Raw genomic sequence first — 16,927 nt, 5'->3', positions numbered from 1 at the left:
TGCCCGCTTGAACACCACACGCTCGTGCTCTTCTACGCAAATTGGGCATTTCCCTAGAGGTACAGCACCCGCTCCCCACAGGCCCCCTTTGCATGCTGCTTTTCATGACAGGCTTAACTCTTCCAAGCTGGAGGGGACCCACCGGCACTGGTGGGTGCCAGGACCACTCCTGAAGGCTGGAGGCGAAGGGGCCAGTGCACATCCCACAGTGGTGGCCGTGGGTGAGTTTGCCGCCCAAGGCATCAAAAAGTTTGAGCAGGGTCATGATATCCTGCTTTCCATTTACACCCAGTCACACTCTGGGGGGTTACAGGGAAGAGGTGCAGAAGACACAAAACACTGCTGAATCCACTACCAAAGACCCCAACCGCAGCAGATAAGAGTAATGGACCCCCAGAGTCTACCTCCTGATCTCTGGAACTTGTGAGTGGGTTACCTGCAAATGGGACTTTGCAGATGTGATTGTGCTAACAATTTTGAGATGGGGAGACTATCCTGGATTAGTCAGGATTACCCATGCGTTCAGTGTTCTTAGAAGAGGGAGGTGGGACGGTCAGAGGCAGAGGAGAAGTGACGACAGAAGCAGAGGCTGGAGGGACATGGGGTTGTGAGCGGGGGAATGTGGTTATCTTCTCCAAGCTGGGAAAGGCCAGGAAATGGATTCTCCCCGGGAACACAACTGCCAACCCCTTGATTTTTAGCCTGTCGTGACCCATTTCAGACTCCTGACCTCCCAGAACTGTGAGAAAATAAAACTTGTGCTGTTTTAAGCCAATAAACTTGTGGTCATTTTCTACAGCGGTAATAAGAAACAAATAGAGAAAATGCGCTACTGAAGCTCAAGTACAGAGCTAATAATTATTACCATTCCAAGGTTATTATAAGGGTCATTTGCCACTCCACTCCCACCTGCAGTATCTCCCGGAATCCCCACAACTGCCTGAGCAGTAGGCTCTTTACTTGTCCCCATTCCACAGACAAGAACATTGTGGCACCCAGAGGTTAAATTACCTGCCCGAGGTTCCTGGCTGGTACATGGCAGGGTTGAGACTTGAACCCAGGCCATTGGATAGGTTGCTTCTTAACCACCCTGTAACATGGTTTCTTGACTGTTCAGCAAAAGAAACAATGAGTGAATGGGCAGGGCGTTGAAGTGGACGTGAGTGGGCAAGAGTGAGGGCAGATGGTATTCCAAGAGGGGGACAGCACAAGTCAAGGGGTGATGGCTAAGGAATTGCCCCCCCGCCCATGCAGCCTTGTGTCCCCGCTGTGGTCTCTGACACAGTTCTGGCCTCACCTGGTGCTCAAGAGGCCACCTCTGCCTTCTCCCTAGAGAGCACCTGCTCTTCCCCACCCTCTTTTCGAGGCTGAGAGATTCCTAATCTTCTTCCCACCCCACTGGATCAACTCACTGATAACATCGGCACATGACACCGGGGCAAAGTGACCTCCTTCACCCATTTTATTCCACCCCCCACCCCAAAGCTCTTTAATGATGACCTTTTCAAATGTTTGACCATTACCACCCATGAAAGCCCTGACCCAAGGGGGAGTGATAAATTCCAAACTGATGTCTAATATTTAATATTTGCTTTCAATAACTGTAAACAAAATTCTGGTGATGATAACGAGAATAATAGGTTTCGAATCCAATCAAACTGTTTTATGTCAAGTATTTTAAACTAATGTGCAAGTTAGAACTTACAAAGAATGGATACAGCATGGCATGGAGTAAGAAAGAGGTTTGAGCTGGTAGCCAGCTTGGGTGCCACTAAAGGGGCACATCAGCTACAAACAGAGAGCCGTGCCCACAGTAGAAAACAGAGATTCAAGGCAGCCCTTCCCGGCTCCTGGGCTCCTACACCGTACCCCCCCCCCCCAGCCTCACCCCTCTACACCTGGGGCTGTGTTTTAGGCTCTGCCGGCAGCTCAGAACCCTTGTCTACCACGCACATTGATGCTGCAGCAGATGTCTGGGGACACACACCTCCTTGGCTGTATCTCCCTCATCCTGCTCTGCACCTGTGGGTGCACCTCTGGAGGGCCCCCTAAAAGGTCCTGCAGGTGCCACCAGCCTAGATGCTCCAGCTTGAGGACTGAGGGGAACAATATCCTTCCCTACCTGTATCCTACTTGTGATACCTAGCATTTCCATCCAGACTAGTAGAACAGGAGAACCTGATACAGCCGGAGGAAAAAGGCAAAAATAATACTCCCCTGCCCTCCCCTTCACACCCAACTCCCACCTAGTCTGAATTCAACTCCTCCACCTACAAGCTGGGTAACCTTTAGCTAGTAACTTCACCTAAGCCTTAACCTTGGTCCCCGGTTCTGTAAAATAGGGACAGTGGTACCTTTCCCATAGGATTGTGGGAGCATTACACAAGGTGATGCATGTGGCCAGACACGGAGGAAGCCCCAGGCGGTGCCAGTTCTTGTCAGTCATGCAGAGACACACAGACACAGCGACCTCTGCTATGGTCACTTGCACACATGCAGATACACAGAGGCCCAAAGCCACAGGGAGCTCGCACACGGGCACACATAGGGACACACAGGAGCCACTCCATCCAGGCCCTTGCTCTGCCTCAGCCCCATTTGGTTGGAGCTGGACCAGACCTGTTTTTCTGGGAGAACTGGCAGCATCAAAGGGAGCCCTTTCAGCTCTGCCCCACTTTGATATGCTGATGGAGGGGCCCTGGCCTGGTTCCCCACATACTCAGACTTCCATGCCACAGCTCCAGGCATAAAACCCCACAGCCCAACCCCTTTAATTTTTGATCTGGGGGAGTAGAGGCGGGAGGTGCAGCTGGGAAAGGATTTCTCATCCACAGTCCATAAACACACGGGCACACTCACAGCGACACAAGCAGACTGGACATAAAAGCACCTGTTTTATGCTCACAGGCATAGTGCCCTGCCAAGCAGGGAGGGGACCCAGCAACCTTGCAGATCCAAATCCTCTGACTCCAGATTCAAGGCTTTTTGCACTGTGAGAGGCTGCATTAGCCCTATCTCCACCGTCACCACCACCACTGTCACCATCATCACAATTACCATAGCCACCATCAGCACCAACAGCATCACCACCACAACCATCATCCCCACCGCCAGCCCTACCATCCCCACCACCACTGTCACCACCACCATCCCCACCATCCCCACCACCATCACCTTCATCCCCACCACCATCCCCATCATCCCCACCATCCCCACCACCATCACCATCATCCCCACCATCCCCACCACCATCACCTTCATCCCCACCACCATCCCCACCATCCCCACCACCATCCCCACCATCCCCACCGCCATCCACCATCACTGCCATCACTACCTTATCATACATACCATCACTGTCTGAACCGACCAAGGAGCCCTCTCGAACCCTGATACAGCACAGAGGAAAGACCCAACGGGAAGGGCAGAAGGAGGGCGACATGCTTCCCAGGAGCCCAGGGGAAAAGGTCAAGAAGCTGAGGCCCTGCCACAGCCCTGCATTCTCCCAAACTCCAACCTTATTGGAGACGGTATCTTCCCAGCCTGCGTCTGAGCCTCCTTCCCCTCGCTCCTCCCACAACCACAGAGAACTGGTCTCTGTCAGGTGTGGCCCTCTTGGTTTCCCAGTGCTGGAGGCAGCTGTGGAGAGAGAAGCCCGGTGGGGGGGGGGGGGGGGCGGGCAGGAAGGGAGGGAGGGGCAGAGCCCTGGCTGCACGCACAGGATTGGATAGCTTGTGCCCTCTCAGCCAGCCCCTGACTAGAAGGTTTCTCAAAGACACGGTGACCTCGGCCACTGCCCTGAGCTCTGCCCGTCTCTGCCATGAGGCGGGCACCTCCTGGGCAGAGTGGGCCACGGGGGCCATCCTGAAGCAGCGGTGAGGCGGGAGGAGGCCGTCAGGCCCCGTGAGGGGGGGGCACCATGGACAAGTTCCGGATGATTTTCCAGTTCCTGCAGTCCAACCAGGAGTCCTTCATGAACGGCATCTGCGGCATCATGGCACTGGCCAGCGCCCAGATGTACTCTGCCTTCGATTTCAACTGCCCCTGCTTGCCCGGCTACAACGCAGCCTACAGCGCGGGCATCCTGCTGGCGCCCCCGCTGGTGCTCTTCCTGCTCGGCCTGGTCATGAACAACAACGTGTCCATGCTGGCCGAAGAGTGGAAGCGGCCCCTGGGCCGCCGGGCCAAAGACCCTGCCGTGCTGCGCTACATGTTCTGCTCCATGGCCCAGCGGGCCCTCATCGCTCCCGTCGTCTGGGTGGCCGTCACACTGTTGGATGGCAAGTGCTTCCTCTGTGCCTTCTGCACTGCCGTGCCCGTGACCGTGCTGGGCAACGGCAGCCTGGCACCCGGCCTGCCCCCACCCGAGCTCGCCCGCCTGCTAGCCCGGGTGCCCTGCCCCGACATCTATGACGGCGACTGGCTGCTGGCCCGCGAGGTGGCCGTGCGATACCTGCGCTGCATCTCCCAGGTGAGGGGGTGCCACGGCCTTGGCATGGGTCTCCCCTCACAGCCTGGGGTCCCTCTGGCAAGGCCCAATCCCTCGCTTCTTGAAACGGGGTTTTCTCAGGGTACAGTTGTGTTTCTCAATGGATTGGAGCTCCCCAGACTGGGCTGGGTCTCCCCCTCAGAGGGAGCTCTTTGGGACAGGGGCGTATTTTCCCAACTGAGGCCAGGACTTCTGAAGGCAGAGCCGTGTGTCTTCCCTGGATCAGCACCACCTGGGAAAAGTGATGTGGCTACCTCAGCCCAGAGGTCCGTCCTGTCTCGAGAACCCTAGAGTGGACCCAACAGCTCAGGCAGCCCCACCTTTTCCATCCTGAGCTCCGGCTTAGAAGCCTGGTGTATTTGCATCCTTTTCTTCTTCCAGGCTGGGGCGGTGGCGAGGCAGGTGGGTGGCTGGACCATTTGGGTACATTTCCCTGGCAAATGCCCCCAGCAGGTGCCCCTCTGCTCAGGGAGTGGGATCCGAGGGTCCTGGGTCCCCTGGAAGGGAGGGTTTGGGTGAGGGGATGTACTGTTGGGATGCACCCTAAAGGCAGGGGTGGAGGGCCCACTGATGGGCCAGAGCTTCGTCCTCCCCAGCCCCACTCCCTCATCCTCTGCCCCCTGGACCTCCCCCACCTAAGCCCCCAGGCCTCCCCTGCAGTCGCTGCAGCACGGGGGGGGGGGGGGGGGGGGGGGGGGGGGGAAGCGGCAGCAGGCCCTGGCAGCAGATGGACCAGGGGCTGTCAGGGGAGGGGCAGGGGGCCGGGCCTGCCCTGCCAGGGCTAGAGAAACACTCTGCTCTGGCAAGTCCAGACCCCTGGCTCCCCATCTCCGGCCCTCCCGTGGGGCCCGTGTCACCACCACCACATGGATGTCGCACTCCGAGTGTACGAGCTCTGCTTCCCTCCCAAACCACGCCCTCCCTTGTGGACACTTGTGCCATCGTGCCAGGCCTCAGGGCCTGGGGCAACTGTCCCTCCACCCGACCTTTAAACCACTGCATCATAAACTAAAAGGTCCCCCAGGGGACATGCTGCCTGGCCTATAGACATGTTTCATCTGGCCTTCCAAGTGAATTCAAAATTCAATTTTGGAATTGGTCAACCTCCTCTGAAAACCAGAAATTTTCCCATAAAATTCAGATTTCTGGCTTTACATAAAACGTGAAGATATCTTGGGGCGCCTGGGTGGCTCAGTCGGTTGAGCGACCGACTTCGGCTCAGGTCACGATCTCACGGTTTGTGAATTCGAGCCCCCCATCGGGCTCTGTGCTGACAGCTTGGAGCCTGGAGCCTGCTGCGGATTCTGTGTCTCCCTCTCTCTCTCTCTCTGCCCCTCCCCCACTCATGCTCTGTCTCTCTCTCTCTCTCTCTCTCTGTCAAAAATAAATAAACATTAAAAAAAATTAAAAAAAAAAAAACACATGAAGATCCCCAGCCCCACGGGGTGCGCATTTCCTCTTGGAGCAGCACAGGGGATGCCTGCTCTCCCTCCCCCCACCCCCCCAACCCCCCCACCAAGCACGTGCTCTGCAGCTCCCCAGCCCGTGTGTGCTCTGCCACAACACCAGCTCCAATTACAGGCGCTTACCTCGCATCCTGAACCGGCCAGACACTTCTCTGTGCAGCTGGGGGCTGATCCAGAAGCCCAGGTTAGGAGAGCGTCCTGCCCCGGGCCTGACTGAACTATCAGCAGAGCGGATCTGGCACCCAAGCATCTAGGGCTCTTCAGCACAGAGTCTGAGCAACTGTCTTATTTGTCTCCGTGACCCTTGAGGGCCCAACTCAGAGCCCACACAGAGAAGCCTCGTGTAGTGCTAGCTACTGAAAGGCAGACAATGCCGGGAGCCAGAGGACAGGTACCAGACTAAGAGGACGAAGGGTCACTCTGGCCCTGGGAGGTGAAGGAGGACATAATAATAGTGGCTAACAGTTCCTGAGCGCTAAGCACGTACCAGGCTGTGTGCCGTGTATTATTACATTTAGTCCTCGCAGAAAACCTATGAGATATGTACCGTCAACAACCCCGTTTCATACGTGGGGAAACTGAGGCACAGAGAAGCCAGACACCTTGCTCCTGGTCAACTGGTAAGGACTGGAGACAGGGTCCAAAGCCAGGCAGCCTAATTCCAAGGTGTGCCCGGTTAACTCCTGTGCACTGAGTGCCAGGCCCACACGTGGGGCATTTTACTCACATGATCCCATTTCCGTGCCCATTTGACGGAAAAGGAAATGGAGGCCAAGAGGTAAGATCATTCGCCCCGTCAGTCCTCTTTTCCCTAAAGGCCCTGACATACAGAGTGCTTTGGGGGGTTTAGGCAGGCTTGGGAGGCTGGAGAGCAAGGCCAGCCGACTCCCTCCTCTCTCCCCTGCAGGCACTGGGCTGGTCCTTCGTGCTGCTGACCACACTGCTGGCATTCGTGGTGCGCTCTGTGCGGCCCTGCTTCACACAGGCCGCCTTCCTCAAAAGCAAGTACTGGTCCCACTATATCGACATCGAGCGCAAGCTCTTCGACGAGACGTGCACGGAACACGCCAAGGCCTTCGCCAAGGTCTGCATCCAGCAGTTCTTCGAGGCCATGAACCACGACCTGGAATTGGGTCACGCCCACGGGGCACTGGCCACGGCCCCCGCCGGCTCGGCTGCCCCAGCGCCCCCCGAGGGTGCTGAGGAGGAGAGGGAGAAGCTCCGTGGCATCACGGATCAAGGCGCCGTGAACAGGCTGCTCACGAGCTGGCACAAATGCAAGCCGCCCCTGAGGCTGGGCCAGGAGGAGCCGCCGGTGGGCAACGGCTGGGCGGGCGGCGGGCCCCGGCCTCCACGCAAGGAGGTGGCCGCCTACTTCAGCAGAGTGTGAGCTGTGGCCAAGCGGAGAGGCGAGAGAGGGGGTCTGAGCCCATGGCTTCTCAGACCCCCAAACCAGATGGGAAGATGAAGTCTGCAGGTTCTGGGCGGTAGGCCCCCGGAGCAGACCCACATGCCCGGGCATTTACCTGCCACTGAGGCAGGAAATTTGGAGCTGGACGGGGACCTTAGTCCTCCAGCTGTGACACAGCAATATGAGTCAGAAGGGCTCAGAACTGGCTCGTGGGGGGGGGGGGGGCAAACTCCCACCTGACCAGCCCCTCCCAAGCCACTTCACCCCTGCTTCGCTATCTCCTCTCAGGTTCTACAGCCATCCTTGCTCTGAATTGCTACCGTCTCTGCTCCCTTATGCGCAAGTCTCAGGGAGTGGGGGGGAGGGGGACGTCCAGTCATCTCACAAAGCAGGAATCCTGATTTGGGTCAGTATCCTGAACGAGGCTGAGAGTGGGCCGTGAGGACATGGCCCACAGCCTCACCCGATGTCACACACCTGCAGTGCTAGGTGATGACACAAGATGCCAGAAGTTCTGTCTACTTAGGGGAAGCCAGAGTGCGTGGTCACCACAGAGGCCACCCAACAACTTGAGTATATTTATTTAGTGCTGAGCACAAGTCTTCCTGCCTTAGCCATTTGAGCTGCTGTAACAAAATACCACAGACTGAGTAGCTTATAAACAACAGAAATTTACTTCTCACACTTCTGGAGGCTGGAAGTCCAACATCACGGCACCGGCACGGTCACGTTCTGATGGAGGCCATCTTCTTTGTTCAAAGCCGGCACCTTCTCAAGGGAGCTCTCTGGAGCCTCTGGTCAAGGCACTAATCCCATTCATGAAGCTCTGCCCTCATGACTTAAGGGCCTCCCAGAGGCCCCTCCCCCTAGTACCATCACCCTAGGGGGTTAAGATTGAGCACACGAATGGGGGGGGGAGGCACATTCAGACCATACCACCCTCTCTTGGAGGGGTCCTTGGAGACCACCTGAACACCTCCTTCACATCCAGGTCTTGTGGAAAATCAGACCTCCCCTGAGCTCAGGCATTTAGAAAAAAAGCTGAATTTTTCCCATTTTCTCAGAAACCCTACTCCCTGGGAAGGGGTCTCTAGAGTGCTAAGAGGCTCTGCCCTGAGATGGGGAGGAGGGTGGAGGAGTGGAAGGGGAGCTGCCTGCGGTGGAAACAGCTCAGGCTCCAGAGCCAGAGAAAACTGGGTCACATGCTGACTCTACCAGTTACAAACTGTGTCCCTCGGGCCAACTGCTTCCTTTTCTGTGCCTCAGTTTCCTCATCTGTATAATGGGGCACCTACCTGATGGGGTTGTTATAATCATGAAACAGGTGAAGGGTGTAAAGCACAGAATAGGTACTCAGTATGCAGTGGCTAATGTGTTTGTAGATTTCTGAACCTGACAGCTTATCCGACCCTGGACAGAACGGGGAGGGCGACATAAGGAACTGGAGACACCTTGTTGAGGAGGGAATTGAGGGCCAGGAAGATGTAAGTCCCACTCATCTAGGAATTCATTTTGATCTTGATCCCTACAACATCGCTTTAATAATTTCCCTTCTTCCCAACTACTCTTCCCTCCGTTCCCACTTCTAAGACTCAGCCTGAGCTCCTTTCATTATTTGGGAGGAGGAGGACACGCCCAGTACATCAGGAGGTACAAACGCCAAGGAAAGAGCAAGATTTTGGGTCAGGCAGATTGGGGTTCAAGAACTAGAGCTGTAGGACCTCACCAAATCCCTCCAAACTTCAGTGTGTCTATGTGAAAAACAGATCTTAAAAAGACCTGCTTTTCAGAATTATGCTGAGGATAAAGGAGGAGAACTTTTGAGGAAGAACCTGGAATGGTGTTTGGCACCTGGTAGGATCTGAATAATAACCACTGGTCCTTTCCGTTCATTTCTGCACAGGGACAAGCACAACTCAGGGAGGCCAGCGTGGCACTCGGCAGTCCCACCGTCACAGAACCACAAACGTTGCAGAGATGACACAGGGGGGATCTTGAGGGAGGTCTTTCCCTTAATCATAGGGCTCATCTCGCCTCTCCTTGGACAGGGCTCTCCCCTTTAGAATTCTTGACCCGTGACTTTCCAGCCTCAGCTTGCACACTCCCACAGATGGGGAGCTCATGACCGCTTTCTGGGACAGGCTGGGCAGCTCTGATGGTTACAAAGGGGTTCTTGCGGCAACTCGCCTTCTTGTGATTTCTACCCACCATCCGGTGGTCTGCGCACAGGGCCTCAGAGAATCATGGTGCCAGCCCTCCTGAGATGTGAAGCAGTGCCGGGGGAGTTAGCTGAAGTATGGACAGAAGACCCAGTGGTGGGGAGGAGGACCGACAGGTGCAGGGCGGCTCTGAGGGAGAGGAGCCAGAATAAGGTAGGGAGGCTGTGGCCTGTGCATCCTGCTAGCAGTCAGCATCAGTCTGGTGGCGCCTCTCCTCTAACCCTCCTGGGGCCTCCGTGGCAGCTCCTGTCCAGTGGGGGTCAAGCACGGACAGCGCACTCCTGACACTGGCAGGGAGGACAGGCCCAGGCAGGATCTCCCGGAGGGCCCCCCCCGCCTGGCCCCTGAACTGGTCCCCCTGGTGTGCAGCTGGCTCAGGAGGGCAGGCGCGGGCCAGGCGCTGCTAAACAGGCAGCCCAACTTCCTCTCCTTTTGCACCGCCCTCACCACCCGCCCTCCCCTGCCTGGCGCCAGAGGGAGGCTGTTTTTCCACTCACTGCTACTGCCGAGTTCCATCCTGCTGTTTCCTTCTCTTCCTGGAGTTAAAACTTCTTAGAAAACAGCGCCAGGCCGGCCCAGGCCCTGCTGGTCTCCAGCTCCCTGCTCCAGTACAGAAGAAAGCACAAGACAGCCCGAAAGCACTTCGGGTCAGGGCCGCCCTGCAGGCCCACGCCCCGCGGAGGCTGAAGCCACTGGTTGTCGCCCGCAACTGGCCCCAGGTAAGAGGAAGGGCCCTTCTCTGGGGTGTGCCAGGTGACGGGGAGGATGGGGAGGATGGGCAGGCTGCTCAAGGCCACCCGGAGGGATTGTCCTGGGAAGAAAGGCCCCTCCGAGGCTCCTCACTCTGGGCCCCGCCAGTTGTGCCCTTCCCAGCCTGTCCCACTTTCTGTCCCGACTGCTGTTGTCAGAGGTCCCACCCACGCCTAGATGTGACCCCTTCCTGGCCTGCGAGACAGGGCCGGTAGTCTCAGCCGATGGCCTTGTTTCTTCTCTGTTCACTACCCCAAGGATTCAGGTATCTTGTACCCCACTTTGGGCAGCTTCTGAACCCAGGGCCCCCATGAAGGCTCATTAGGAAACTTGAAGCCAAGAGGGGAAGAGCAAGAGGGAGAGGAGCCTGCCTTTAACCCATTCATCCCTGGCAACATTATAAACTTTTTCCCAGAGAGTGCAACCGGAGGCCCTGGGCTGAGTGGGAGGGAGTCAGGTCCCTCCTCCTGCTCCTGGCTCCCCACGTGGTCACTGCCGGGGCCCATCTGGCAACCTGGGCAGAGACCAGGAAGGGTGGCAGGTACAGAGGAGGTAGAGAAGGAAATATGGGCAGGTCTCCCCCACTTTGTTTGCTGCCCACTCCATCCCACCACTCCCAGGCTGCTTCTGGCTGTGGGCTTTTCTTCATCCCCTAGATTGGGAGGACATAGGGCCACACCCTGGAATGTCTGCTTGTGTGGGTGGAGCCTAGGAAGGGAGTCGGGACAGAACATGGCTGGAGCCTCAGCCATTTCCTGGCAGGCTGCCAGTACCACATGGCGGAGCAGGCTGGGTATGGGCTGGTGGGGATGGTCAAGCCTTAGCCCATCAAGGCTGCCTGTCCCTGGCAGGCTGGGCAGCCCCCCGGGAGGCTGCTTAGAAAGGGAGGGGTAATGGGTGGGGAATGGAAGGTTCACCAGGGCTCTCTCATGGATGAGCACAGAGCAAGGTCAGGAGGCCAAGAAAACAGAGGACTGACTTCGCTAGACCCACCCCTGTCCACTTCCCAAGCCTCCTTACATCAGGCTCAAAAGTCCTGCCCGGGCACCTCCATACTTTATTGGCCTCGAGCAAGGCACTTACTCCTCTTTAGACCTTAGTTTCCTGATATTTGCAGGAAGGAGAAACATGCCAGCTGCCTCACCTCTGGGAGCCACCCTAAAGACTTGACAGGGTGAGGTAGAGGGTTTCTGACACAGAACAGTTATTAGGCATCACTTTTCCCCCTTTCTTTTCCCCCCAGCACCGCTAAGGAGAGAGCAAGGGCCAGAATGATTTGGCCTCTTTTCACAGATGAGGACACCGAGACCCAAAGAAAAGTCATGAAGTACGTTGAAAGCCAGGATCTCCTAAACCAGTCCAGATGCTGAGGTCTCCAAAATGAAAAGTTCTCATGAATTCTAGGAACGCTGCACCAGGCTTACCACTGACCGAGTCCCCTTCCTCCACCCCACCCCACCCCACCTCACTGAGTCAGGCCCAAGTCCTTTACCAGGACACCCACTCAGCTGTTATACCCATGGGCTACAGTCCTTGAGGACAAAACCCTCCAAGTAGTCCTAGGTCCCTTAACACATCAGAACTACTTGGAACCCCATATTCCCCAGGGCCACAAGGCCATTCTTAATCCCTCCTTCAAGGGAAGCTTGTGGGAGTAACAAGAACCTGAGTGCCTGAGGCAGACAGACCTGAGCATGAATCTCATCTCTGCCACTTACTTACATGTGACCTTGGCAAGCCCCTCCCCCTCAGGAAGCCTCCACCCTCTCTGCATACACTGGGGATATGACAACACAGTGAGATCCTGACCATGGGCAATGAGGGATGGAAAGCACCTGGCACCTAGCAGGGTCTCAGTGAGCAGTGGCTGCCACCACCCTGTCCACCAGGCCCTGGGGCTCCCCAAGTCTCCTTCCCATCTCACCAGCCTGGCCACACAAGATCCCCTCAAACCCTTTCAGTTTTCAGAGGCACACATTTATCAGTCACTTACTGTCCCACAGGGAGCGCTCGGCCAGCCACTAGAGGGGCTAAGATGGCAAGACCTCGCCCTGCCTTCAGATGCCTACCAGCCTGCACGCCTTCTTAGTCCCACCAGGAACCATCGACCCCAGGCTCTGCCTGCACCTCCCCTTGCAGTCGGTCCCCCAGCCGACTCATCACCATGGCAGCCCTGATTGCAGAGAACTTCCGCTTCCTATCGCTCTTCTTCAAGAGCAAGGACGTGATGATTTTCAATGGGCTGGTGGCACTGGGCACAGTGGGCAGCCAGGAGCTGTTCTCTGTGGTGGCTTTCCACTGCCCTTGCTCACCTGCCCGGAACTACCTATATGGGCTGACAGCCATCGGTGTGCCCGCCCTAGCACTCTTCCTCATCGGTGTCATCCTCAACAACCACACCTGGAACCTAGTTACCGAGTGCCAGTACCGGAGGACCAAGAACTGCTCGGCCGCCCCCAACTTCCTCCTCCTAAGCTCCATCCTGGGCCGTGCGGCCGTGGCCCCCGTGACCTGGTCTGTCATCTCCCTGCTGCGCGGTGAGGCCTACGTCTGTGCTCTCAGCGAGTTTGTGGACCCCTCCTCACTCACAGCCGGGGAAAAGGGATTCCCACCAGACCATGCCACGGAAATCCTGGCCAGGTTCCCTTGTGGGGAGGGCCCTGCCAACCTGTCAGGCTTCCGGGAGGAGGTCACCCGCAGGCTGAAGTACGAGTCCCAGGTAAGGCTATGCAATGGGAAGTTGTTCCTCTTTCTTCCCTAGGCGACGGCTGGTGGGGAGGTGCTGGGATGGTCCAGCCTTAAAGGCAGAGTTGTCCTCAGGGGCTGAGGTCTCCAGGAAAGCACTAGATTGTCAGCGTCAGGTGTCTGAGCCAGGTAACCTTTGAGTTAGGACTTGGTGAAACAACTTTTAAACATTAAAGGAATGTTCTGGCTTAGACTAAGCCTCGATCCCAGTCACAGATTAAACCTCTACTTCGGGGCGCCTGGGTGGCTCAGTTGGTTAAGCGGCCGACTTCGGCTCAGGTCATGATCTCGTGGTCCGTGAGTTCGAGCCCCGTGTCGGGCTCTGTGCTGACAGCTCAGAGCCTGGAGCCTGTTTCAGATTCTGTGTCTCCCTCTCCCTGACCCTCCCCCGTTCATGCTCTGTCTCTCTCTGTCTCAAAAATAAACGTTTAAAAAAAAAAAATTAAAAAAAAAAAACAAAAAACCTCTACTTCACCCAGATTGAGCACAAACCCTTGCAAGCTTATGAAACGGTTGCTGTCAGCTAGGAGGTGACACGTTCCTATTCCGGGAAGGACCCCGGCCCAGCACGAAGTCAGCCTTCAAGTGCTGCTGTCATAGGGGAGTCCCCCGAGCCAGGAAGGGGTGTTGACTCAGGACGCAGTGGCTGCTGCCCTGATCCTAGCCTTAGCTGTGGCTCAATTCTGAAGGAGCAGAGGTCAGCCTGGGGAGAGAGAACAAGGGCAGAGACGGGGGCAGAAAACACAGCTAGGAGTATTAACTCAGAGCAGCAAGGGATGAGGGACACAAGGAGAGCACAGGATTTTCTAAACAAACAAATAAAACACAACAGAGAAAGTGAGTTCAAGGGAGTGAGGACAAAGAAGTGGAATCACAGCCATAAGGGCCGGTTTCCCTTCTAGAAGTAGGATCTGCCCTCAGGGGGGTTGTGGCTGAGGTTCGGTTCGGCCCAGCCCAGCCCAGCCGGAGCCCTCTGACCAGCTCCTCCCACTTCCTCCTGGGGCAGGTGAGGGTCTAGGCAGCTCCTTGCCCCTCCTCAACCCTGCCCCTTCTCTGGCCAGCTCTTCGGGTGGCTGCTTATCGGCATGGTGGCCATCCTGGTGTTCCTGACCAAGTGCCTCAAGCATTACTGCTCACCACTCAGTTACCGCCAGGAGGCCTACTGGGCGCAGTACCGCGCCAACGAGGACCAGCTCTTCCAGCGCACGGCCGAGGTGCACTCGCGGGTGCTGGCCGCCAACAACGTGCGCCGCTTCTTCGGCTTTGTGGCGCTCGACAAGGACGACGAGGAGCTGGTGGCCAGGTTCCCCGTGGAAGGCACCCAGCCTCGGCCACAGTGGAACGCCATCACGGGCGTCTATCTGTACCGCGAGAACCAGGGCCTCCCGCTCTACAGCCGCCTGCACAAGTGGGCCCAGGGTCTGGCGGGCAACGGCACGGCACCAGAAACCGTGGAGATGGCCCTGGTCGCCTCCTGAGGGACCGGTTCCCGCACTCTTTGCCCATGACGGTGCCTGGACTCAAACTGAACTCCACCGCCTGCTCACAGCATCAGAAGGGGATGATTTTTTTTTTTAACTTTTTGGGGAAACAGGTCAGAAGCAAGGAACACAAAGCACCCTGGGGTGTGGAGAGCTAGTAGACAATGTGGTCTGCTCCGACAGCAAGGCTCTCAGACCTGAAGAAACGCCCTGTCCTGCTGCCACCAAACACTTGGTCAACCGCTTTGGGGAAAAGGCCCTTTCCCAGAACCGAGCCTTAATTAACTATGATGTGGACAACTGCTTACCGGTGGGACTCCCAAGCTGGGAAGCCCCGGCCAGCAGAGCCAGGTGAGCGTGATATCCTTGTGCAGGATCGTGCACTTACCGTATGTGTGATTGCACATACCTGGCTCAGCAGTGCTCAGCCAGGAAGCTGCCCTCCAATGTAAGCCTCTGGCTTTATTTTATAGACTTAAAATTTTTGATAAAGTTGTTCCTAGTATAAACGAGTAGCTTGGTGTCTGCATTATTGGATGGGCTATGCCACAGCAGGCTGGTGGTCACAGAGACAGGCCCAAATCCCATCGCCTTGGGATTGGCGGGGGGGGGGGGGGGGGGGGGGGGCGGCAGATAGAGAGACTCTGAGCAAAATTAAAATGGATGGAAGGGAGGGCAGGGGTGCAGGGAAAGCCAAATGTTCCCACATGTGGGAAGGCCCTACGGCTGATGATGTCTTGATAGTTAGATTCAGTTATCTGATTTGATCTGGGGAACAGGTGAAGCCTGGCCTGTCTCAGATGGAAGATCACCTTAAATTCCATGAGTCAAAAGACCCAACACTCACTCAGGAGGGTAGACTAGCTCCTATAACTTAGTGCTAATGACCAAAAACCAGGATAGCCCCAGCTCTGCCTCTCCCCACCACCCACACATGCCACCCTTGTCTGATCACCTCCACCATCTCTAAAACCTTTGATGCTCTCCTTGTCCCTGTCCTGCTTCCCAGCATTCAACCCAGTCACTTCCCATAGGAAAGCTCTCCAGTTCTCAGCACATTTAAAGCGCTGCCAAAGAAAACGTTTAATCCCCTTAAGACCAGCCAGAAAAGAACTGGCCTCTACAACTGAGTCTGTGCTGGCCTCCAAGAATTCTGGAACATACAGGATTATTACCAAAGGAGGTGGAGACCACCTTTCTGGGAAATTTACAAGGGTCCCAGGGAGGCGTGGGTGTGGTGGACCCAACATGTCCCCTTTCCCTCAGGTCTCAAGGAAAATCATCCAGCCAATCAATGCCCTCCATCCAAGGATCTCTCCCCATCGGGGCTATAGGGAAACACAGAAAAACTGTGGTCTCCCCAACTCACACAGCACAGCAATCTATGTCCTCACCGAGCCTCCTAACTACCCGGCACCACCACTATTCCAAGTAGGACTTTTTGACCCCATTTCACAAATGAGGCACCTAACTTAGGAGAGTCTGGATAATCTGGGCCTGGTGGGCCTGGGAGGAAACCTCCCAGGTAGTTCATGTCAATACCTGTGGCTTTCCTCTCAGGTACCCGGGTTCCCCAACTGCCCTTTCTGGGGTCTGCCTTCATCCTCCTGTCCCAGCCTCACTGAGTCCACAAAAGGGCACAAGTGCTAGCTGAGCGCAGGCTGCTGGACTCAGCCTAGGGGAGGAGGCCCACTCCCTGGATCTTGCTGACCCCCTCTAGTTGGACCAAGAGCCTGCTGGGCCAGAGTGAGATCCTGACCACCAGGTCATCAGAAGTTAGCCCCTCCATTCCTGTCCCCAGCAAACTCCCAGGAAAGAGAGCGCCTCAACTTTTCTAGGGGTCCAAGAGTCTGCTGCCTACAACCACTGAGCAGCCTCAGAAAAGGGTACAAATGAAGTAAACTAGTACTTAAAATAAAACAAGCAAAAAGGCAGTCTAAGAAAGCTCAAGTTCTTTTCCATCCTGACAGGATTACCCTAAAAGGTGCCGCAGAAAAAGCAACACTTAAATAAGAGTCCTCAGACAACACAGCTTTTCAGCTGCCCACGCGCCTGAGATTCGCCAGGGCTGGCCCCCTGCCGACAGTGGCCATCTGAGGCCCGCGGGCCACTAGTCCTCCAACACGGAGCTCTTGGCTTCCACGTATTCCAGGGCCTTCGCCTTCACGGCCTGCACGTCCTTCTCAGTGCCGTGTTGTTTCTCATAGTCCAGGTAGCGCTTGAAGAAGAATTTCATTCGCTTGGGAGCCAGGCTGAGATGAATGACCCGCTCAAAGATGTCCCTGTGAGGAAGAGCAAGGCAGCATTTGCCTGTTGGCCCCGGCCACTCGACTGCTGGCTAGCTGTCACCCACTCGCCTCTGGCCC

The 16,927-nt window shown here is 56.3% G+C and overlaps 3 protein-coding genes across 6 annotated transcripts in view; 2 read left to right on the top strand and 1 right to left on the bottom strand.

Annotated features, from left to right (window-relative positions):
* Window positions 1–3,919: 3,919 nt before the first annotated feature.
* On the top strand, window positions 3,920–7,345 carry CALHM1 (calcium homeostasis modulator 1). The gene is made up of 2 exons (XM_042907762.1): window positions 3,920–4,471; window positions 6,863–7,345. The coding sequence occupies exons 1-2, from the start codon at window positions 3,920–3,922 to the stop codon at window positions 7,343–7,345; spliced, it is 1,035 nt and encodes a 344-aa protein (XP_042763696.1).
* Window positions 7,346–10,015: 2,670 nt separating this feature from the next.
* CALHM2 (calcium homeostasis modulator family member 2) lies at window positions 10,016–15,144 on the top strand. 3 transcript variants are annotated; one of them, XM_042909009.1, is made up of 4 exons: window positions 10,016–10,304; window positions 11,579–11,662; window positions 12,339–13,054; window positions 14,142–15,144. In XM_042909009.1, exons 3-4 carry the CDS (start codon window positions 12,500–12,502, stop codon window positions 14,556–14,558), a joined length of 972 nt encoding a protein of 323 aa, XP_042764943.1. In that variant the 5' UTR covers window positions 10,016–10,304; window positions 11,579–11,662; window positions 12,339–12,499; the 3' UTR covers window positions 14,559–15,144. The 3 variants fall into 3 exon arrangements, with proteins under 3 accessions (XP_042764943.1, XP_042764944.1, XP_042764945.1); XM_042909010.1 differs by lacking the exon at window positions 11,579–11,662; XM_042909011.1 differs by lacking the exons at window positions 10,016–10,304; window positions 11,579–11,662 and having other exon boundaries at window positions 11,686–13,054.
* A 66-nt stretch (window positions 15,145–15,210) lies between these two features.
* Window positions 15,211–16,927, bottom strand: part of PDCD11 (programmed cell death 11) — a 44,911-nt gene continuing 43,194 nt past the window's right edge. The window contains exon 36 of one of the 2 annotated variants that reach the window (XM_042907579.1): window positions 15,211–16,843. In XM_042907579.1, the coding sequence (XP_042763513.1) occupies window positions 16,672–16,843 (172 nt within the window). In that variant the 3' untranslated portion in view covers window positions 15,211–16,671. The remainder of the gene's footprint in view (window positions 16,844–16,927) is intronic. The other variant, XM_042907578.1, reaches the window with a different exon arrangement.

The sequence above is a fragment of the Panthera leo genome, chromosome D2 (assembly GCF_018350215.1).
Source record: "Panthera leo isolate Ple1 chromosome D2, P.leo_Ple1_pat1.1, whole genome shotgun sequence".
NCBI lineage: Eukaryota > Metazoa > Chordata > Mammalia > Carnivora > Felidae > Panthera > Panthera leo.
Note: the sequence above shows the minus strand (reverse complement) of the source record. Positions and strands in the feature narration are given on the sequence as shown.

Bases quoted from the DNA above. Each gene is read 5' to 3' on its own strand.
- CALHM1 (XM_042907762.1), top strand. From the start codon at position 3,920: ATGGACAAGTTCCGGATGATTTTCCAGTTCCTGCAGTCCAACCAGGAG. The intron at 4,472-6,862 runs GTGAGGGGGTGC...TCTCCCCTGCAG, and splicing joins ACCTGCGCTGCATCTCCCAG to GCACTGGGCTGGTCCTTCGT.
- CALHM2 (XM_042909010.1), top strand. From the start codon at position 12,500: ATGGCAGCCCTGATTGCAGAGAACTTCCGCTTCCTATCGCTCTTCTTC. The intron at 13,055-14,141 runs GTAAGGCTATGC...TTCTCTGGCCAG, and splicing joins GGCTGAAGTACGAGTCCCAG to CTCTTCGGGTGGCTGCTTAT.